General features: G+C 38.5%; 1 protein-coding gene across 1 annotated transcript in view; it reads right to left on the bottom strand.

Annotated features, from left to right (window-relative positions):
• Positions 1–12,168: 12,168 nt before the first annotated feature.
• Positions 12,169–17,933, bottom strand: part of TRPC6 (transient receptor potential cation channel, subfamily C, member 6) — a 59,796-nt gene continuing 54,031 nt past the window's right edge. The window contains exons 11-13 of the mRNA XM_008589861.1: positions 14,832–14,915; positions 13,121–13,196; positions 12,169–12,588 (exon numbers count right to left, since the gene is read on the bottom strand). Of these exons, the coding sequence (XP_008588083.1) occupies positions 12,437–12,588; positions 13,121–13,196; positions 14,832–14,915 (312 nt within the window). The 3' untranslated portion in view covers positions 12,169–12,436. The remainder of the gene's footprint in view (positions 12,589–13,120; positions 13,197–14,831; positions 14,916–17,933) is intronic.

Raw genomic sequence — 17,933 nt, 5'->3', positions numbered from 1 at the left:
CTATGAGACATGCTCAGAGTAAATGGTCACTGGTGGGAGGGGGAGAGAAGGTGCAAAAATTGTCTTCAAAGAAGACCAGGACCGTGGGAAGCCATGCAAAAGCAGTCTTAGTACTTCAGTATTGGGGAGAGAAAAATGTTGAATAGGAGTTGTGAGAGCGAGTATTCTTGTCTTGTTGCTATTCTTAAAGGAAAAGTTTTCAGTTTTTCCCCATTCAGTATGATGTTACCTGTGGGTTTGTCATATATGGCTTTTGATGTGTTGAGATATTTTCCTTCTATACCTAATTTGTTCAAAGTCTTTATCATGAAGGGATTTTGTTAAATGCTTTTTCTGCATCTATTTAGATAATCATATGTTTTTTGTCCTTGCTTTTGATGTGGTGTATCACATTTATTGATTTGCATGTGTTGAACCATTCTTGCTTTCCTGGAATGAATCCCTCTTGATGGTGGTGTATAATCTTTTTTATGTGCTATTGTATTCTGTTTTCTAATATCTTGTTGAGGATTTTTGCATCTATGTTCATCAGAGATATTGGCTTGTAATTTTCTTTTTTGTTGTGTTTTTGTCTGGTTTCAGTATCAGGGTGATGCTGGCCTCAAAGAAAGAATTTGGGAGAATGGCCTCTGTTTCAATGATTTGGAATAGTTTGAGAAGGATTGGTGTTAAATCCTCTTTAAAAGTTTGGTAGAATTCAGCAGTAAAGCCATCTGGTCCTGGTCTTTTCTTTTTTGGGAGACTGCTGATTACTACTTCAGTCTCATTGCTTGTTATTGGTCTGTTCAGGTTTTATATTTCTTCTTGGTTCTTTGGTTGTTTGTATGCATCCAGAAATTTATCCGTTTCCTCCAGGTTTTTGAATTTGTTGGCATATAGTTGTATATAATAGTTGAATGATTTTTTGTATTTCTGTGGTATCAGTTGTAATGTCTCCTTTTTCATTTCTGATTTTTGTTATTTGGGTCTTCTCTCTTCCTTTTTTAGTTAGTCTGAACAATGGCTTGTCTATTTTGTTTATCCTCTCAAAAAGCCATTTCAAGGAATTTTTGGATTTCCTGCTTTATTCTGTGTTTGACCCACTGGTAGTTCAGGAACATGCTGTTTAATTTCCATGAATTGGTAGAGTTTCCGAAATTTTGTTTGTTGTTTATTTCTAATTTTATTCCATCATGGTCTGAAAATATACTTGACATGATTTCAGTCTTTTTAAATTTGTTGAGACTTAATTTGTCATCTAACATGTGGTCTACCCTGGAGAATGATCCACATGCTGAGGAGAAGAACATATATTCTGTCATTGTTGGGTGAAATGTTCTGTATATGTCTGTCAAGTCCATTTGCTCTGAGGTGGTGTTTAAATTCAGTATTTCTCTGCTGGTTCTTTGTCTAGATGATCGTTGAATGTTGACAGTGGTGTGGTAAAGTCCCAACTATTACTGTTTGGGGATCTATTTCTGTTATTAGATCCAATAATAGTTGCTTTATATATCTGAGTGCTCCAATGTTGGGTGTGTATATATTTATGATTTTTATATCTTCTTGTCCATCTTTGTCTCTTTTTATAGTTCTTAGTTTGAAGTCTATTTTATTTGATATAAGTATGGCCACTCCTGCTTATTTTTGTTTTCCGTTTGCATGAAATATCTTTTTCCATCCCTTCACTATTAGTCTATGTGTATCCTTATTGGTGAAGTGAGTTTCTTGCAGGCAGAATATAGTTGAGTCTAGTTTTTTAATCCACTCAGCCAGTCTATATAGTTTAAGTGGGAAACTTAGTCCATTTATATTCAGGGTTGTTATCAAAAGCTATTGCCTTATTCCTGTCAATTCCTGCCATAATTTCTCTATGGTTGTTTGTATTTCTTTTGTTCCTTTCTTTCCCTTTTATTGTTTATCTTTGCTTTGGGGTGTTTTTTTGTAGTTGATAAAATACATTTTCTCTCTCATACTCATTTGCATATCTGTTCTACTAGTGGTTTTTATTCTTTCTTGTGTATTTATGGTGACCTATATCTCTCTTTCAATTCCAGATGTAGGACTCATACATTTTCTCTCTCATACTCATTTGCATATCTGTTCTACTAGTGGTTTTTATTCTTTCTTTTGTATTTATGGTGACCTATATCTCTCTTTCAATTCCAGATGTAGGACTTCCTTGAGGATTTGTTGAAGGGCTGATCTTGTGGTGGTAAATTCCCACAGTTTTGATTTGTCTGGGAAAGATACTATTTCTCCTTCATTTCTGAATGAGAACTTTGCTGGATATAGTATTCTTCATTGGCAGTTTTTTTCTTTTAGCACTTTGAGTATGTCATCCCATTCTGTCCTGGCCTACAGAGTTTCTGTTGAGAAGCCTGTGATTAGCCTGCTGGGTACTCCCTTATAGGTGATTTGACACTTTTCCCTTGCTATTTTTAGAATTCTTTCTTTGTCTTTGTCTTTTGATAATTTGACTGCAATGTGTCTTGGGTCAGTCCTTTTTGAGTTAAATCTGTTTGAGGATCTTTGAGCTTCTTTGATATGTAAGACCATCTCTCTCCCAATATTTGGGAAGTTTTCAGCTATTATTTCATTAAATAGGCTTTCAATGCCTTTTCCTTTCTTTTCCCCTTCCTGTAAACCTATGATATGGATGTTTGTATGCTTAAGATTATCAGAAACATTTCACAGGTTTTCTTCATTTTTTTTAATTCCTTTTTTCTTTTTGGTCCAACCATGTTAATTCAAGAAAGCTGTCTTCTAGTTTGGAGAGTATTTCTTCTGCTTTGTTCTAGACTGCTGTTTATGTTCTTGGCTATATTTTTTGTTTCTCTGAATCAATTTTTCAGTTCTAGAATTTTTGCTTGATTTTTTTAATTGCTTGTATCTCTTTGTTGAATTTCGCATACATATCCTCAAATTTCTTTTTGACTTTATTATTATTTCTGTCTATTTTTTCATCCATCAATCCTTTCATATTGCCATTTGGGATTCCTCCTAAGACAATTCATCTATTTCCTGTATGGGATCTGGTATTGGAGAATTGTAGTCTTCTTCTGGGGCAGTCAAGCTTCCTTGTTTTTCATGTTTCTTATATCTCTGCATTGGTATCTGAGCATCTGGCAGTGCAGTCACTTCTTTCAATTCTAAGAGTGGGTTTTGAAGGGGGAAACTCTTTCCTGTAGAAGTATTCTATATTGGCAGTCAGGTTGGGTGTTTTTAGCTTGGATCTAGGTGGGTGTGGTAGCGCAGCTTCATGCAACTTCTTCAGCTGTATTCAATCATAGAGTTGTCAGTATGTGCCTTTGTGGCCTAGGCAGTAGGGCCCTCAGAAGTTTCTTGCTGGGGTGGGTGATCTCCTGTCAGTCAGTGGGTAGTTGTACACTGTTGCAGCAGTTCCTGGTAGGTCCATAGAGGGCCACTGGTTCAGATATTGAGCCTGGAGCAAGCCTGTGTGGATGCCTCAGGACCCAGTTGCTTTCTAGAGGGGTGCTATAGGAAGGGAAAGCTGCTACCCAATCAACTGATGATTTGGGAGTAGGTGTACACTGCTGTCACAGGGCTTGGCAGCTTTGAAGGTAGCCACCTGATCAGCTGTTGAGGCAGATACAAGCGTATGATGGTGCAGCCAAGGCCAGCAGCTCTGTAGAGGCCTGCCCTGGTGTGTCAGAGATGCCACCTGGTCTTCTGTTGGCCTGGGAGCAGATATACACTCAAGGAATGGTCTCGGGAGCACTGTAGAGGGCCCCTGGCTCAGCTGTTAAGCCTGGAGCAAGCCTGTGTGAATGACGCAGGACCCAGCAGCTCTCTGGAGGTGTGCTGGAGGAAGGGAAAGCTGCTACCCAATTGCCGTTGAGCCAGATGTGAGCCTGCAAGAGTGCAGCTAAGCTCAGCAGCACTATAGAGGCCTGCCTTGGGGATAGAGTGCTGAGTGAGTTCAGACATTGGGATTTCAGTCACTCTGTCTTTCCCAAGCTCCATGCAGTCTGCACCCTGATCCCACCGGCGCCCAAGTGCATGGCATAGAATGCGGACACTGCCTCCAGACACAAGGACCTAGGCTTGCTAGGTTCAGTGCAGGGGTCCAGGCTCCAAATAACTGGGATGTCAGTGCCCGGGTAGGCATGTGAAGGGTCCTGGTGGGAGGTGGAGCCTCCGCTGGGCTAGTCGTGGGCCACACAGAGACATGTGGCCTCAGCCCCCACGGCCTGTGCAAGGTCAACTGTGAATGTGGGGAACAGCTGCACTCCGGCGGATTTTATGCTCAGCAGGTCTGCCTGCTTGCCTGGAGAAGAGCGAGTGCTGAGTGAGTTCAGATGTGGGTCCCAAAAGACTGGGGGACTCCTCCGAGTAGGGATCGCTGGTGTTTGTGGAGGCAGTGGGAGTAGCCGGGGCCTTTTCCTGCCTGCCTTCTCTGCACCTGGTTCTGGGCTGGTCCCTGCAGCAGGGCTGATGCTGGATTCCCTGCTCTGCAATCTCTGGTACCCTTCCCTTCTTCTGTGCCTTACAAGAATCTCCCCCCTCTCTTGGTGATCTGCACTGTGTTTCCTCAGGTTCCAACCAAATACATTTGTTTGTCTGATGTTTTGGTCTCCTTTTATGGGGAAGGGACCAGCACCAGACTTCTCTAGTCAGCCATCTTGAGGGGAAAAAAAAGGAAACAAATATTCCAAATGGGCATTTTTAAACAGCTAAGAAATGTGGGCCTCAGAAAGGTTCAATATTTTCCCAGTTTCATGTGGGAGATGGTAAGTAGCAATGTGGGGGTCTCTCTCCAGATATGTCTCTGAAGCTATGAGCCACATTGGCATGAGATCAGCACAAGCAGGGCCCAGCTGCCTCCCACCTGGCTCCTCCCAGGCCTTGTCACCAGCCTGCCTGAACTGTATCAGTGTGTCCTCCCAGTCTGAATAGAACACCATGTGGTTTGGCCAGCAGCCAGGCTTAAAGGAAACAAAGAAAACCCAAGGGAAGCCAGGTTTGTGCATTCTTTCTGGCCGTCTGTAGGTAGATTCCTATGGCAACCAGACCAAAATAGCTCCCCCAAGCATTGGAAATCCACGTTCTTCTCTAGGTCCCAATGCTGACTGAGCCTGGAGAAGGTTACTGAGACATCCATGGCAAAGCAAGTCTTGAAATAGTTTCCCATGGGGGTTTTTCTCTCTGGGGCTTCTTCCACTTTTTCCCTCCCAGGCTATGGCCGTGAGCCCTATTGGAGTTGATAGTGGCTCCAAACAAAGGATTTACTCAACAAATGTATTCATTCAATAAATATTTTTCAAGCAACCCTTATGTGCCAAGACTTCTGAAAGTGACTATGAAATAACTCCTTTAGTTATATGAGTTACTCCTTGGTAACTCCGAGGTTTGTGCACGCTCTTTTTTGGTGGCAACAGGAACAAGAGTACTGTGAACTAGACCACCCAAGGGAAACTGAGTCAGTGGTGCTCTTCGCTGCTCTTTATTTAGGCTGCCCTTGGCTCTTGCACTCCGCGCAGCTATCTAATACATTCCTGCTGCCCTCAGGCCAAGGATACTGTTATGGTGTTCTTGGCTATGAAGTGGGCTAGCAATATGACCCCATATTCTGGATCTTTTCTTGGAATTACCCTCATCTAAAGTTGCCAATTTTGGGTCTCATTCTTCAGTGGTCCAGACAAATTCATTCAAGTTAATATTGACAGTTGGTTAATGTATAATCCTCACTAAAACTGCATTTCAAAGAAACCTATTGTACTTCCTCTTAAAGGAATGACAATTGGTGGACAATTTCAAGGGTCACGCTGCCTCATGAGGAGGTATGTGAGTCTGGGATATCCCTGTAACTCTCAAATCGTATTAATGAAATGAGCAGCCACCTGTAGAAACAGCCATGTCCTTGGAGGGTGCAGACATCACCTGGTTTAACCATAAGTAACCCAGATGTTCCTTGATTTCAAGAGGAGCCAATCCATCTCCTCTGCAGACTCAAAAACAGATACTATTTCTCAAATTTCCAAAGTTCCGTGGAAAACCAAATAGCATTTTAGAATTCTGATGTAATCTGTGATTACAAAGAACACTGACCTGGGCACTGTACATTAGGTTTTGAGTGGATATTGTTGGAATTCCTCCTAGGTACCTTTTTGGTGTGTCTCTCCCTGAAGTCTGTGTGTTTTTGCTTCTAAATGCCTGTGCCTGCTGCTCTCTCTAGAGGCCTGCCTCGAGCTACTGGAGCCTCTGCTGAGAGTGCCTGGGACTTTACATCCCCCTAAGCTAGCCCTTAGCCAATGACTGTTGGACAAGGGGTATGAAAGTCCAGTTCAGAGATATACCTTCAGAACTTCTCTGCAGGATCAGATTGAAGTTACCTTAGCAGGTTTTTGCCTGAATTGCACAACTGCTTGGCTTTCTCCTTCCCAGTCCTGCTTTCCCCACCTCTTTATCAGTTTTTCTCAGTAGCACTTTTTTCATAAATTACTTGCACATGAATCTTCATTTGGGTCTCCTTCTGGGGAACTCTATTTAAGACAGAGTGTATGAGGACAAGCAGCATGCCAAACAACAGATTTATTTCTGACACCATTGTCCCCAAGAAATGGAAGTACCAATGCTTCAGTCTAAGCGCAGGCTTCTCTGGAATATATGTCACTTACAACTTCTTTGATCTGAAATAGCCCCCTCCCCTACCCCATGCACACACCTAGATGCTCCTCTTGGGGGGCTTTCACAGCATTTAACAGGCCACATGTCTGATTCAGAACTCTTTGAGGACAGAAACTGTGTCTTAGTTATTGTTTGAATTTTAAGAGATGTAATTGAATAAACCACAAGTTGCTGAGCACCCATAAAGTCCCAGGAGCTCTGCTAAGCATGGAGATGTATAAAAGTCATTGGAATGAGAGTGGTGTTAGATACTTCTCTTCCAAAGCACAGGGCAGGATACATTGAGTACTGCATTATTTTACTTTTCTGCTAATGCATTTCTTATGGATATTTTTGCAATACTCATTAAATACTATAAAATACTGGAAGGTTACAGGCCTGATGCCTGCTCAGAGAAGGGGAAGTTGGGAATGATGTAAATGATCTCGTTGGTTACAGTAAGTTGCAGATAGGTTACAGTTAATGATTATATTCTAACACTAGGTATAAATGAATTGCTAGAAATATTCGTTATGTTATTATAGTGTCACAACCTCAGATCAGACTGCATAGAGGAAAATGTTTATTAAGAAACAAAACAGGGGCCGACCCCGTGGCTCACTTGGGAGAGTGTGGCGCTGGGCGCGGGTTCAGATCCTATATAGGGATGGCCAGTGCACTCACTGGCTGAGCGCAGTGCAGGCAACACCAAGCCAAGGGTTGCGATCCCCTTACCGGTCACAAAACAAACAAACAAACAAAAAAAAAAACAGACAAAACCCATATTTATCCTGTGTCATATTAAATGCTTTTACCAGCCACAAACGATATTGGAGGACTTCTGATTTTTCCCAATTTATGGCCATTCAAGACGCTATAGAGGGGCTTAACTACTCTTCACACCAAGATTTTCTTTATAAAGGCTCCCCGAGCTCTTAAACTATCAGCAAGATGTCAATGGGTTAAAAGAGAAAAGCTTAAACATATCCCAAGGTCAGACCTAACTGTATTGGGGATTTGTTAGAAAAAATAATTGTCCCAGAATGGACAGTATCAGGCAGAAGTGACAAACTGAGACAGCCTGCTCATTAGTGAGACTGAATGTTGAATGAATTAATGACACAAGTGAAGGCTTAATAGTATCCTATTAGTGGACTGTAAAAAATAGTTGGATCATGGCTCTGAGGCAACCTGATAGGCTAGAACCATCAGTTATTTACAAGAAAAAGCTGGTGTATGCTTAATTTATTATTTACTTGTTCGTGAGCCAAAGGATAACTTTCTTATTAAACAAAAGTGTGGAAGTACAAGTCAAGAGTCATTACCTTCCAAGAGGGAGATGGAAGTCAAATCAGGAACCACCCAATCAACGACTGGACAAGGTCAACATTTTCTTACATGGGTTTGTATGTCCTCTAAGAAATAAGATGAAACCATAAACTGCAGCAGGTAAACTAAGCCTAATACAAATTAGTCCGGACTTCATTTTCTACTTTGAGGATGTCAAGGAATTTCTCAAGTGTTGCATAGCTATCCGGGATGAATAAATGCAAACAGGCTTCATGGAGCTAGCTTGTGTTAATCAGGTCTGCTGCTTATAAATAGATTACTCGTGTTCTGCTTCCAGTACTACTACTGCCAATAGCACCCAGAATTGCAACGAATAACATAGGTTTTAAATACAAGTTTTACAAGCAGGAGCTAATATGGTATCTGCCTTAAATAACCTTATAATGCTATTATAAAATGAAACAAATACAATGTTAAGTGAGCAAAATAACAGCACCTTGAAATCTTCCCAAATATTGTTTAAATGTGATTCATCTTTTTCAAGAACGGCAAATATGTGGCATAAGAGCCAACTTTCCACTTCCATGGCAAGCATTGTCACCTGTCCCTATGTCATTCTTTCCTTCTGATTCCTACTAAATTTCATTAGGTTTTATAAGGTTTAAGAGGGATAGTTTAACATAGGGTGGAAAAGGGAATTTTGTAGCCACATTGTTTTTCTACAATTGCTAACGTTAGCAGAATGCTTACTATGTACAAGTACTATTTTCTGAGCCTAAAATGTATTAACTCACTTTGTCTTCACAAAAACTCAGTGCAGAAAATAACATTAGGTTTTTCATCTGTATAATTGGGATAATGAGGTCCAGAAAGGTTAAGAAACTTTGGTGAATAATAAACAGCTGGTAATTGTCAGAGCTGGCATTCAAGACCACACATTCTGGCTCCAGACTCTACTCTGAACCACTAGGATGAAAAGGAGTCACAAGAAGAGGTAGACAACATAGAGACCAGACAAAGGGGAACTCATTAAAGGAAGAATAAAAAGAAAACAACAAGTGAGAAAATAAAAAAATCCATAAGCATGATTTTTTTCTAGAATCATAGATAGCTATGCTTTAAAAAAGTCTTTAACCATATATACATGTGTGTGTATATATATATATATATGTGTGTGTGTTACATGGCTATTATATATCATGGCAGCCTATATATGTATATGTGTGTATATATTCTTCTACATGTTAACAAACAGTAGCAACAACATGACAACATGTTAACATTTTTGAAATACAAGAAAATGCTAAAATTTGACCTTTTCCAGTTATTCCAACAAAAGTCCATTTTCTGAAGAAGACTGAAGGGTAAATGTCATAGGGTTGAATCACAGACTACTGAAAAGGTTAAGGCAAAAGCAGAGTATTGCCATAATTCTCTAAGCCTGGGACAGGATAATAAGTAAACCTTCTTTATTCTGAAGAGATTGTTCTTACAGTGGTATGAGAGTCTATTTTCATGGACAGTAATTGGTACCAAAAATGCAGGGCAGTGAAGTTCAAGGTCCACTTCCTAAATGTCAGGATCAAGATTTCCTCTCATGATTTAGAATAAAAATATGCATCTCCCAGAGGACACACCTGACCATCTGCCTTTTTTACACTGTTCCTATGGTTTATTGGTGGACAATGACAAAAGCCTTGTGGCTTGCAGGGTGGGCATTAGAAAAAGAAAAAAGATTCAAAATTCTTAGATTCTGTACATACCAATTGCTATGGTCTGAATGTTTGTGTCCCCCAACCCCACCAAATTCATGTATTGAAAGTCCATCTTTTGGAAGTGATTAGGTCATGGGACCAGAGCCCTCATGAATGGAATTAGTACCCTAATGAAAAAGTTCCCAGATAGCTGCCTTCCCCCTTCCACCATGTGACAACACAGGAAGAAACTGCTGTCTGTGAATCAGGAAGCAGGACGTCACCAGATTCCAAATCTGCTGGTGCCCTGATCTTGGACTTTCCGGTCTCCAGAACAGTGAGGAATAAATTTCTACTATTTATAAGCTACCCAGTCTATGGTATTTTGTTATAGCAGCCCAAAAAGACTAGGACACCAATCTTTCTCCTGGTTTTCCCTTCATTATCCCAGGCAACATTATACTTACTCAGGAAGTATTATAGTCATTATGAATATATGATCTCCTTAGTAAATATAATCACCTTTCCTGTTGAATAAAATGGCTTTCAATACATGTTATTTTCATGAGAGTTTGAAAAATATGAGTCACTATCCCTATGATCTACTCATACTGGATAAACTGATTATCCATCAAATGGCACTAATGTAAAACAAACAAAAAAAAACCCTACTATACAAAAATCTCTGCAAAAATTGATTCCAAAATGAAAGATTTTTGATACATGTAATCATCAAATTTATCCCGGGTGGAAGTGTTTTTAAAAAGTGCCTCTGGAAACTTTTATAGCTATAGTCATAAACACAGAGCAAGGGGGAAAATTCAAGCAATCATTCTAATGATTCACAAAAAGAAAAATGCATTTGCCTTAATTACCCAGGTCTTTAGACCGGCCGCTCACTGGCTGAGCGAGGTGCGGGTGCAACACCAAGGGTTGCGATCCCGTTGCCGGTCCCGGTTCAGTACGGGCGCGACACTGAGGGTTGCGATCCGTTGCCGGTCACGAAAAAAGACAAAAAAAGAAAAAAAAAAAATTCTTTAAATGGACATAGGTTATTTTTCTCCATATTTCAGGGCTGGAAGTCACCAGCAGGGGCATCCACTGAGAAGGCAAGAATGTACCTGAAATCCCCTTCGGAGGAAAAAACCAAACCATAGGGAATACGTGAATCTGACCCCTGTCAGCTGAGACCCATTCCCAGGCACAATAGTTATACCCAAGAAAGCAGTTTATAAAACAAGCACCCAACGGCTGGGCATATTTTTCATCATAACCTACAAACGTTAGCCTGAACCATGAAATTCAATCACTAAAAAATAGTAGATATTAGGGTTCCAGACAATATAACTGTCATAGAGCAATCCTTGTCACAGAGGCCAATCTTTTGCATGGCACAACACACCAACTTTGTGAATGTTAGATTATTTTAATTTGCTCATAGTGCATTTGATATGAGGTGGATTTTTCACAAATGCTAATTCAAATATTGTCACAAAGCATTTGAAAATGGACCTTTTTCTGTATCATTAAGTCAATAAGTAATGCCCACAAATACAAAATCACTGAATATAAATTTTCCACTGTATTTTCTGATCTGGTTACATAAAGGTTTTCTAATTTTAATTAAGCCAAAGTTGGGGCTAAACAGATTTTCTGTGACTATTTCATCTTTAAAATAAAGTTAAAGATTTGCATGTAAAGCCTCCCTTTATTGAAGTTAAAGCAGCATTTCCAGTTAATGCCCAGCATCATCTGAATGTCGATAGTCTTCAGGTGAACAGATGAACCTTCATTTCCCTCTTTTAGTTGTTTATGATACAGTCTCACATTATCAGGAAGTCAAACAACAACCTCTAGGTTGTGGAATGCAAACTCCTGTTTTATATATTGGGGAGGAGGGTAGAACATAGAGAACATGAGAATAACAGACAAATATTTGCAAATTCCCATATCACTTTGTTTTTCTTTACATTTAATGACCAAATGTGGAACTTTACCTGTAAGTGCCCCTAGAAATGGTACACAAATGTGCTATTTAATTGGACCAAATAACCACATTGTTTGTGGCTTTGATACCTCTACAATAGAAGTTTTAGACAGTAATTTTTCAGTGGCAATAAAAAATTATAAAGAGATTTTGAGTGCCCATATTAGCTACAAAAGAGATAGGGCAAACATTTTACATGTGTGTGCATGTCCACATACACGCACACACACTCACACACACATACACACACACAGCTGAACCATGTTTCCAGGATTTAGCAAAAGGAACACTTTTTTTTTTTTAACTGTAATACTGTAAAAGAGATGAATCAGAAAATTTAACATAGACGTAAGCCCATTTTGCACAGATAGAATGAATCATATTCTTTGGGGGATAAGAAGGGTAGATTAAAAAACATTCTTTAAATGGACATAGGTTATTTTTCTCCATATTTCAGGGCTGGAAGTCACCAGCAGGGGCATCCACTGAGAAGGCAAGAATGTACCTGAAATCCCCTTCGGAGGAAAAAACCAAACCATAGGGAATACGTGAATCTGACCCCTGTCAGCTGAGACCCATTCCCAGGCACAATAGTTATACCCAAGAAAGCAGTTTATAAAACAAGCACCCAACGGCTGGGCATATTTTTCATCATAACCTACAAACGTTAGCCTGAACCATGAAATTCAATCACTAAAAAATAGTAGATATTAGGGTTCCAGACAATACGATAACCCAAGTTAACATTTAGCTTCTTCTTGTTTAAAAGTTGGGCACACTGGCACTTAAAAAAATAAATCAGAAAAAAATATGGCTTCAAGTGGACAAATAAATATGAATTTTGAAGGATGTCTTTGCATTATCTATTGCTTTCCCCTTGATTTGGTTCCATGGATAATTTCTCGCCAAGTTTCCTGATAAGTTCTGCTAGGTCTTCTGTATTCTGAGACTTTTCTTCAAGGAGTTCATAGCGGAGACTTGAGATGTCCTGCTTAATTTCCTTCAGTTCCCCTTTAAAAACAAGAGTGATAAGAAGTCAACTGCAAATCTGTAATGCAGAGAAACTAGTGATTCTGCGGTAGGATGAAATCAGTCGTAATTTCAAACACATATGTATTTTGAATCTTTTCAAGGAAATAACTTCCTAATGGAGCAGGTTTCTAGTTTCTCAGTTAGGTACTTTGGTGAATGAAGAGATTATAGCAATATGATAACAAAAGTCCTCCTAAAGTTAAAGGGAAACGGTGGCTAACGTTGCAGGGGTTGGGGCAGCAGCTCTTCCCTTTCCTTAACTACTTTCTCCTCCCTTCAAGCACCCCATAAAAACAGTAGCTTTTTATCTAGCAAGTAACATCTGTCCTCAACTGTGGAGAAATAGCTGATTTCGCACTACTTGATGGAATTGAGGGTTGGTGAGATCCTGTTCTATTCTTTCCTTTGAAGCTTATTCTTCCCACGTCATCTCTCCAGCTCTCAGCTCTGCATCAAGGTCCCATGTCCTGGCTCGCACTCAGGCACTGGCTTGTCCCCGTGTTCAACTCACCTTCATTCACCTCGTCACTCTCCTTATCTATCTGGGCTTTCAGTACATATCTTTTAATGAGTCTTTTCATTATTTTCTAGATAGAGAAAGAGAAATTCAACTCAGTTTTATGTTCATGACAAATCTCTCATTTGGAGTAAGTTTCTGTCTTCCTCCCTTAGCAAGCACTTTGGAAGTGGTGGCTCTCAAAGATTAAGATGATTTAGCTGGTGGGGAATGTATAATATCTCTATATTTGTTTTTCTTTTTAAAGCAATTTTCATATCACTTAGGCTAATGACTCAAATGCTAATTCTTGAGTAAAGGATAAGTTTAGACTTGTGTACAGTTATAAAATAGTTACATTTTATTTAGATTAGCAATACTTCAGCTTTTATAAATTTCCTCAAGAGGCATCTCTGCAGATATGGTTTTTAGATACGTCTTCTCCAGAAAATGGTGGAGAGGGTAAATCCAAAGTTTAGTGCAGACTGGAAGAAAACCAGCAGCATAGATTGTATGTTCCCTTTTCCAGAAGCCTGTAGATCCAGTTAAGTCCCAAGGGAACTACAGAATCTACTTCTGATGAAAAATCAGAGGTGACAAAATTGCATCTTAATCAATGTTTATTTGCAAATTTGTTTAAATTGTAATTTGACAAAAAAAAAAGGAATATACATCTGATCCTTTATGTCCATTGCTTGTATTTTTTTTTTTAAAAGTATTAGAGCAAGGCACAGCCTTTCAGTTGGGCAGGTTAAAGGTGCACAGTACTGAATGTGGAAATGGAGAATTAAGCAGGTGTCCACTCATTTATGCCCCATTCCTGCCCCACCAAAAAATGTAGCCAGTTTTGATTTTATACTTGCTATTAATTTAAGAATGGCTAGTTTCAATGTAATAAAGATTCCCCAGTACCTGGGGTTTTATCATGTGGAGGTTGCTTTTATTTTATGCTTTTCATAAAAAGCAAGAGACTCGGCCTGTGCTCAGGAAGTCCTGGATTGATATACAGCTAAACCAAATCTTACACCTACACCCAACATTAAATGCTGGGAAGTAAAACTCCATGTTCAGGAGCTTATTCTAAGGATATAATTTGGTACATAGATGAGTACATTTTAGAAGTACTACTTATAATAGCAGGAAAAAACACTTAAATGCCTATCAAACAGGACTATTTTAATAAATCATATATTTATACAAAGGAATACTATACATCCATTAAAATTGATAGGAATATATATTTTTCAGAGAGAAAAACAGTCTACAAAACTATTACTCATTATGTAAGTACTATTAACTCGTTTATATAATATTACATATAATTTACATAATATTAAAATATATTTAAAATTATACACATACATACATATAATCATCTGGCAGAATATTCACCAAAAGTAAACAGTTTTTATTTCTCAGTGGTGGGATTTGAGGAGAATTTTACTCTCTTCTTTATGTTTTTCGTAATGTTAGCCTTTTTACAATGAACATGTAAACTCTAAGCTCCATGATTCCAAGACTTTATCTATTTTGTTCACTTATGTTCCCAGTACTTAGGAAGTGCCTGGCACATGGTACTCACAAAATAAATATCTGTTGGATAAATGCATTATTTTGATGTTGAGAAAAATATCCTAATAGTTCATTGCCACTTAATGAGTCACATAGTTTGAGAATCTAAATATTACAAAAAAATAGCTTTATTTCTTTAAACATTCATGCTTACCTGATACTGTCTTGGAGGCTTATTGAAACTATTTAAATGGAAATCTTCTGAGCTCCTTATACTGGATTGTTTATTGTGCCCAAGCTATAATTTGAAAAGAATTAGAAATTGATTCTTATTTAGTTTTTATTTTAACTAATGTGATGAGATTGTTTATTAGTTACATATATAAACTCATAAATAATCTCATATGTATAAATAATCTTTTCTAGATGTATGGCGCCATTTTAGCTTAACTTGTTTAGTATTCTGTCTTCCAAGACAAATCAGTGGCACTCTAGGTGTGTTCAGTCTCTCAATGGTTGTTAGAAGTTGTCTGAGGAACCTCTTAGACCTTGTGGCTGTCAATCATGTTGTCATGAGAGTCATGCTTTAACTTTCCCCCAGAATCATCTATGGTACAGGAAGAGACTAACAAGCTGGAGAAATAATGGTGTTGATCTCAGGAGTCCATTGATAAGGAATCAATAAGCCAGTCTGATAACTACAACATCTATACAGAAGGATCTGTTGGAGATACTGAAAAAACGCCAAGGAAAGACTTTGTTGTGTGAGAGTTCAGGTAAGAAAGCACTAATTAATCCATCTGAATTTTAGGATCTGTATAGTATCGCGTGTTGGCAGCACTTTTCAAATAACATAAATTAAAGCAATCTGCAATAAAGATGGTAACATACCATATTAATATGGTATAAAGATGACTGAAAAACTCTTTAATGCGTTTTCTAAAAGGAAAAGTTAGTTTTACAAAGAAATAAGAGATCCTGAGCAAAACAGAGAAGCTCCAAATTTATGTTTTTGATGGACAACTATCTTCCAAGGGGACTGAAACTTCAAGAATCTCTTCAAAGACACCCATGATTTGTATTTCCCCAAAACATCTAACTTACTATAAGTAAAGCTCAATAAGACTCAATTAAAATCCTTGCCTTAACTTCAACGCTTCAATGCTTTCAGTGGCCACATGCTGAATTAAACATATACACATCCATTCATCCATTGAACAAGCACACTGAGTGTTCTCGGTGCTATGTGACTCTGGGCATTCAATGAAGAACACAAACAATTGTGATCTAGCTGAGTTATAATAATAGGAAAAGCATGGCAAGACTGATAATATCCATTAAAAAAAAAGATAAGTTTGAAAATATTGCTTAGATAGCATCTTCTTCCATACAGCTATTTCCTTTCACTCCCCTCTAAAAAGTCAGCAAAAAGTCCATACGTTTTTACTTATATTCATTTTTCAAATCTTTAGGATAAAATAATACAATTAATCAAATAACCAAAGAGAGGTAGCTTAAGTTTTCAAAACGAGCACCTGATGGCAGCCTGACATCTAATTACCATCTCGCTCTGCCACCAGCTAGCTGTGAAACACTAGGCTAGATGCTTAAACTTTCTATAATCTCTACTGATAATGAAGGGAGTTGTCTAGTTGACCTCTACCATCCTTCAAGCACTACTAATTTATGAATTCATGAAATACTTACAAACATCCACATAACATTTTTAATAATACAGTGGGAAACCTGGCTTTCAAACTATAATTTATGCTGGACATCATTAGATGCGAGGACCATATTTAAGCACACTTCATCCCAATGTCCCTAGTGCCAGCACTGCTTGGCAAGTGCTCAAAACCCCTTGGTCGGTGAAATGAATGCAGAAAGAAGTGGTGCTTTTTGGTCACTAGTGAAATTCACTTGGTTTCTGGACAGCTTACTGTACAAGATGTACAATCTGGGTTCATCAACCAGTTGCTTGCAGTTCAACTGCATGGTAAAGATATATCTGAAACCTGGGGAACTGTTTTAAGGCACAAGGCAGATGCCTTACAAACTTTAATAAACTGGATAGCACAGAAGAGGTAGCGATGCCAGGAAAGGCAGAAAATGGTATTCTGTTCATTTGAGAATGTGTATGAATGCGGATTTTCTAGAGTATAGATTTTGAGGTATCATTGACTGCAGCTGCAGTATATTCGTACAGTTTCAGCAGCACACTCAGCTCTCTTCTGCATGCGCTCAGTAGGTAGAATCCAGTATTTCTCAATCTTGACACTAATGACATTTTAGGCTGGATAATTCTTTGGTGCATGGGGTGTCCTGGGCATTGTAGAATGTTTAGCAGCATCCATGGCTTCTAACAAAGAGATGCCAATAATAGCTCCCCTCCTCTATTGTGACAACCAAAAATGTCTCCAGGTATTATCAAATGCACCCTGGGGGTGGGGGTGGGGGCAAAATCTCCCCTGGTTGGGAACCACTGGTATAGTGAAATGGTATATGACTACATAGCTATAAATTCATTTGGATAGTTTTATGTGACTAGTTCTGCTGTTAAGTTTAAAATACCAAGTTTTGGATGCAAACATATTTTTTCAGCAAAAAATTTCTAATACATCATAGATATTCAACAAATACTTGTTAAAATTTGAATAATAATACAGAGAAGTAGTATGTCAAAGTAAACTAATTCAATGATGCAAAGAAGCATTATTACCACTTGGTGGCAGAAAATCTTAACATATGATTGTTTCCATGTACAACTAAGAAAATAGTTTAATGTCCGGAAAGTCATGTCTGCAACACTTTTGCACATACAAGGGAACTGAACTTGCAATATGAGTAGTATTTAAACCTTAGGGCTTTGGGTATTTATATATCATGCCAACATGTGCAACGCCACAGGGGCTGGAAGCGGGAGCTTGTGTACTGGAAAGACGGGATGCAAGTTTTGATCGTGTCTAATATGTAAATATATATTCTCTCTAATTCTGAATGAACCATTGCCTATCCTCTCTCCCCCACCCACCTTTTCTTATGCCTTTGACACATTTTCTGCATTCTTTATGCTTTTTCTTTTCCATGTCCTAGTAATTAGTTTGATATTGGCATTTCTCATCTTATAGGTTCACTATACAACTAGAGTAAGGAACACTAAAAAACTTGTTTGTTATTAAGAGGAAAAAATAAGCTTCAGCCTTTGGAATTTCTTATGCTTTTTCTTTTCCATGTCCTAGTAATTAGTTTGATATTGGCATTTCTCATCTTATAGTTTCACTATACAACTAGAGTAAGGAACACTAAAAAACTTGTT

The sequence above is a fragment of the Galeopterus variegatus genome, unplaced genomic scaffold (assembly GCF_000696425.1).
Source record: "Galeopterus variegatus unplaced genomic scaffold, G_variegatus-3.0.2 Scaffold5699, whole genome shotgun sequence".
In the NCBI taxonomy this organism is placed as follows: Eukaryota; Metazoa; Chordata; class Mammalia; order Dermoptera; family Cynocephalidae; genus Galeopterus; species Galeopterus variegatus.
Note: the sequence above shows the minus strand (reverse complement) of the source record. Positions and strands in the feature narration are given on the sequence as shown.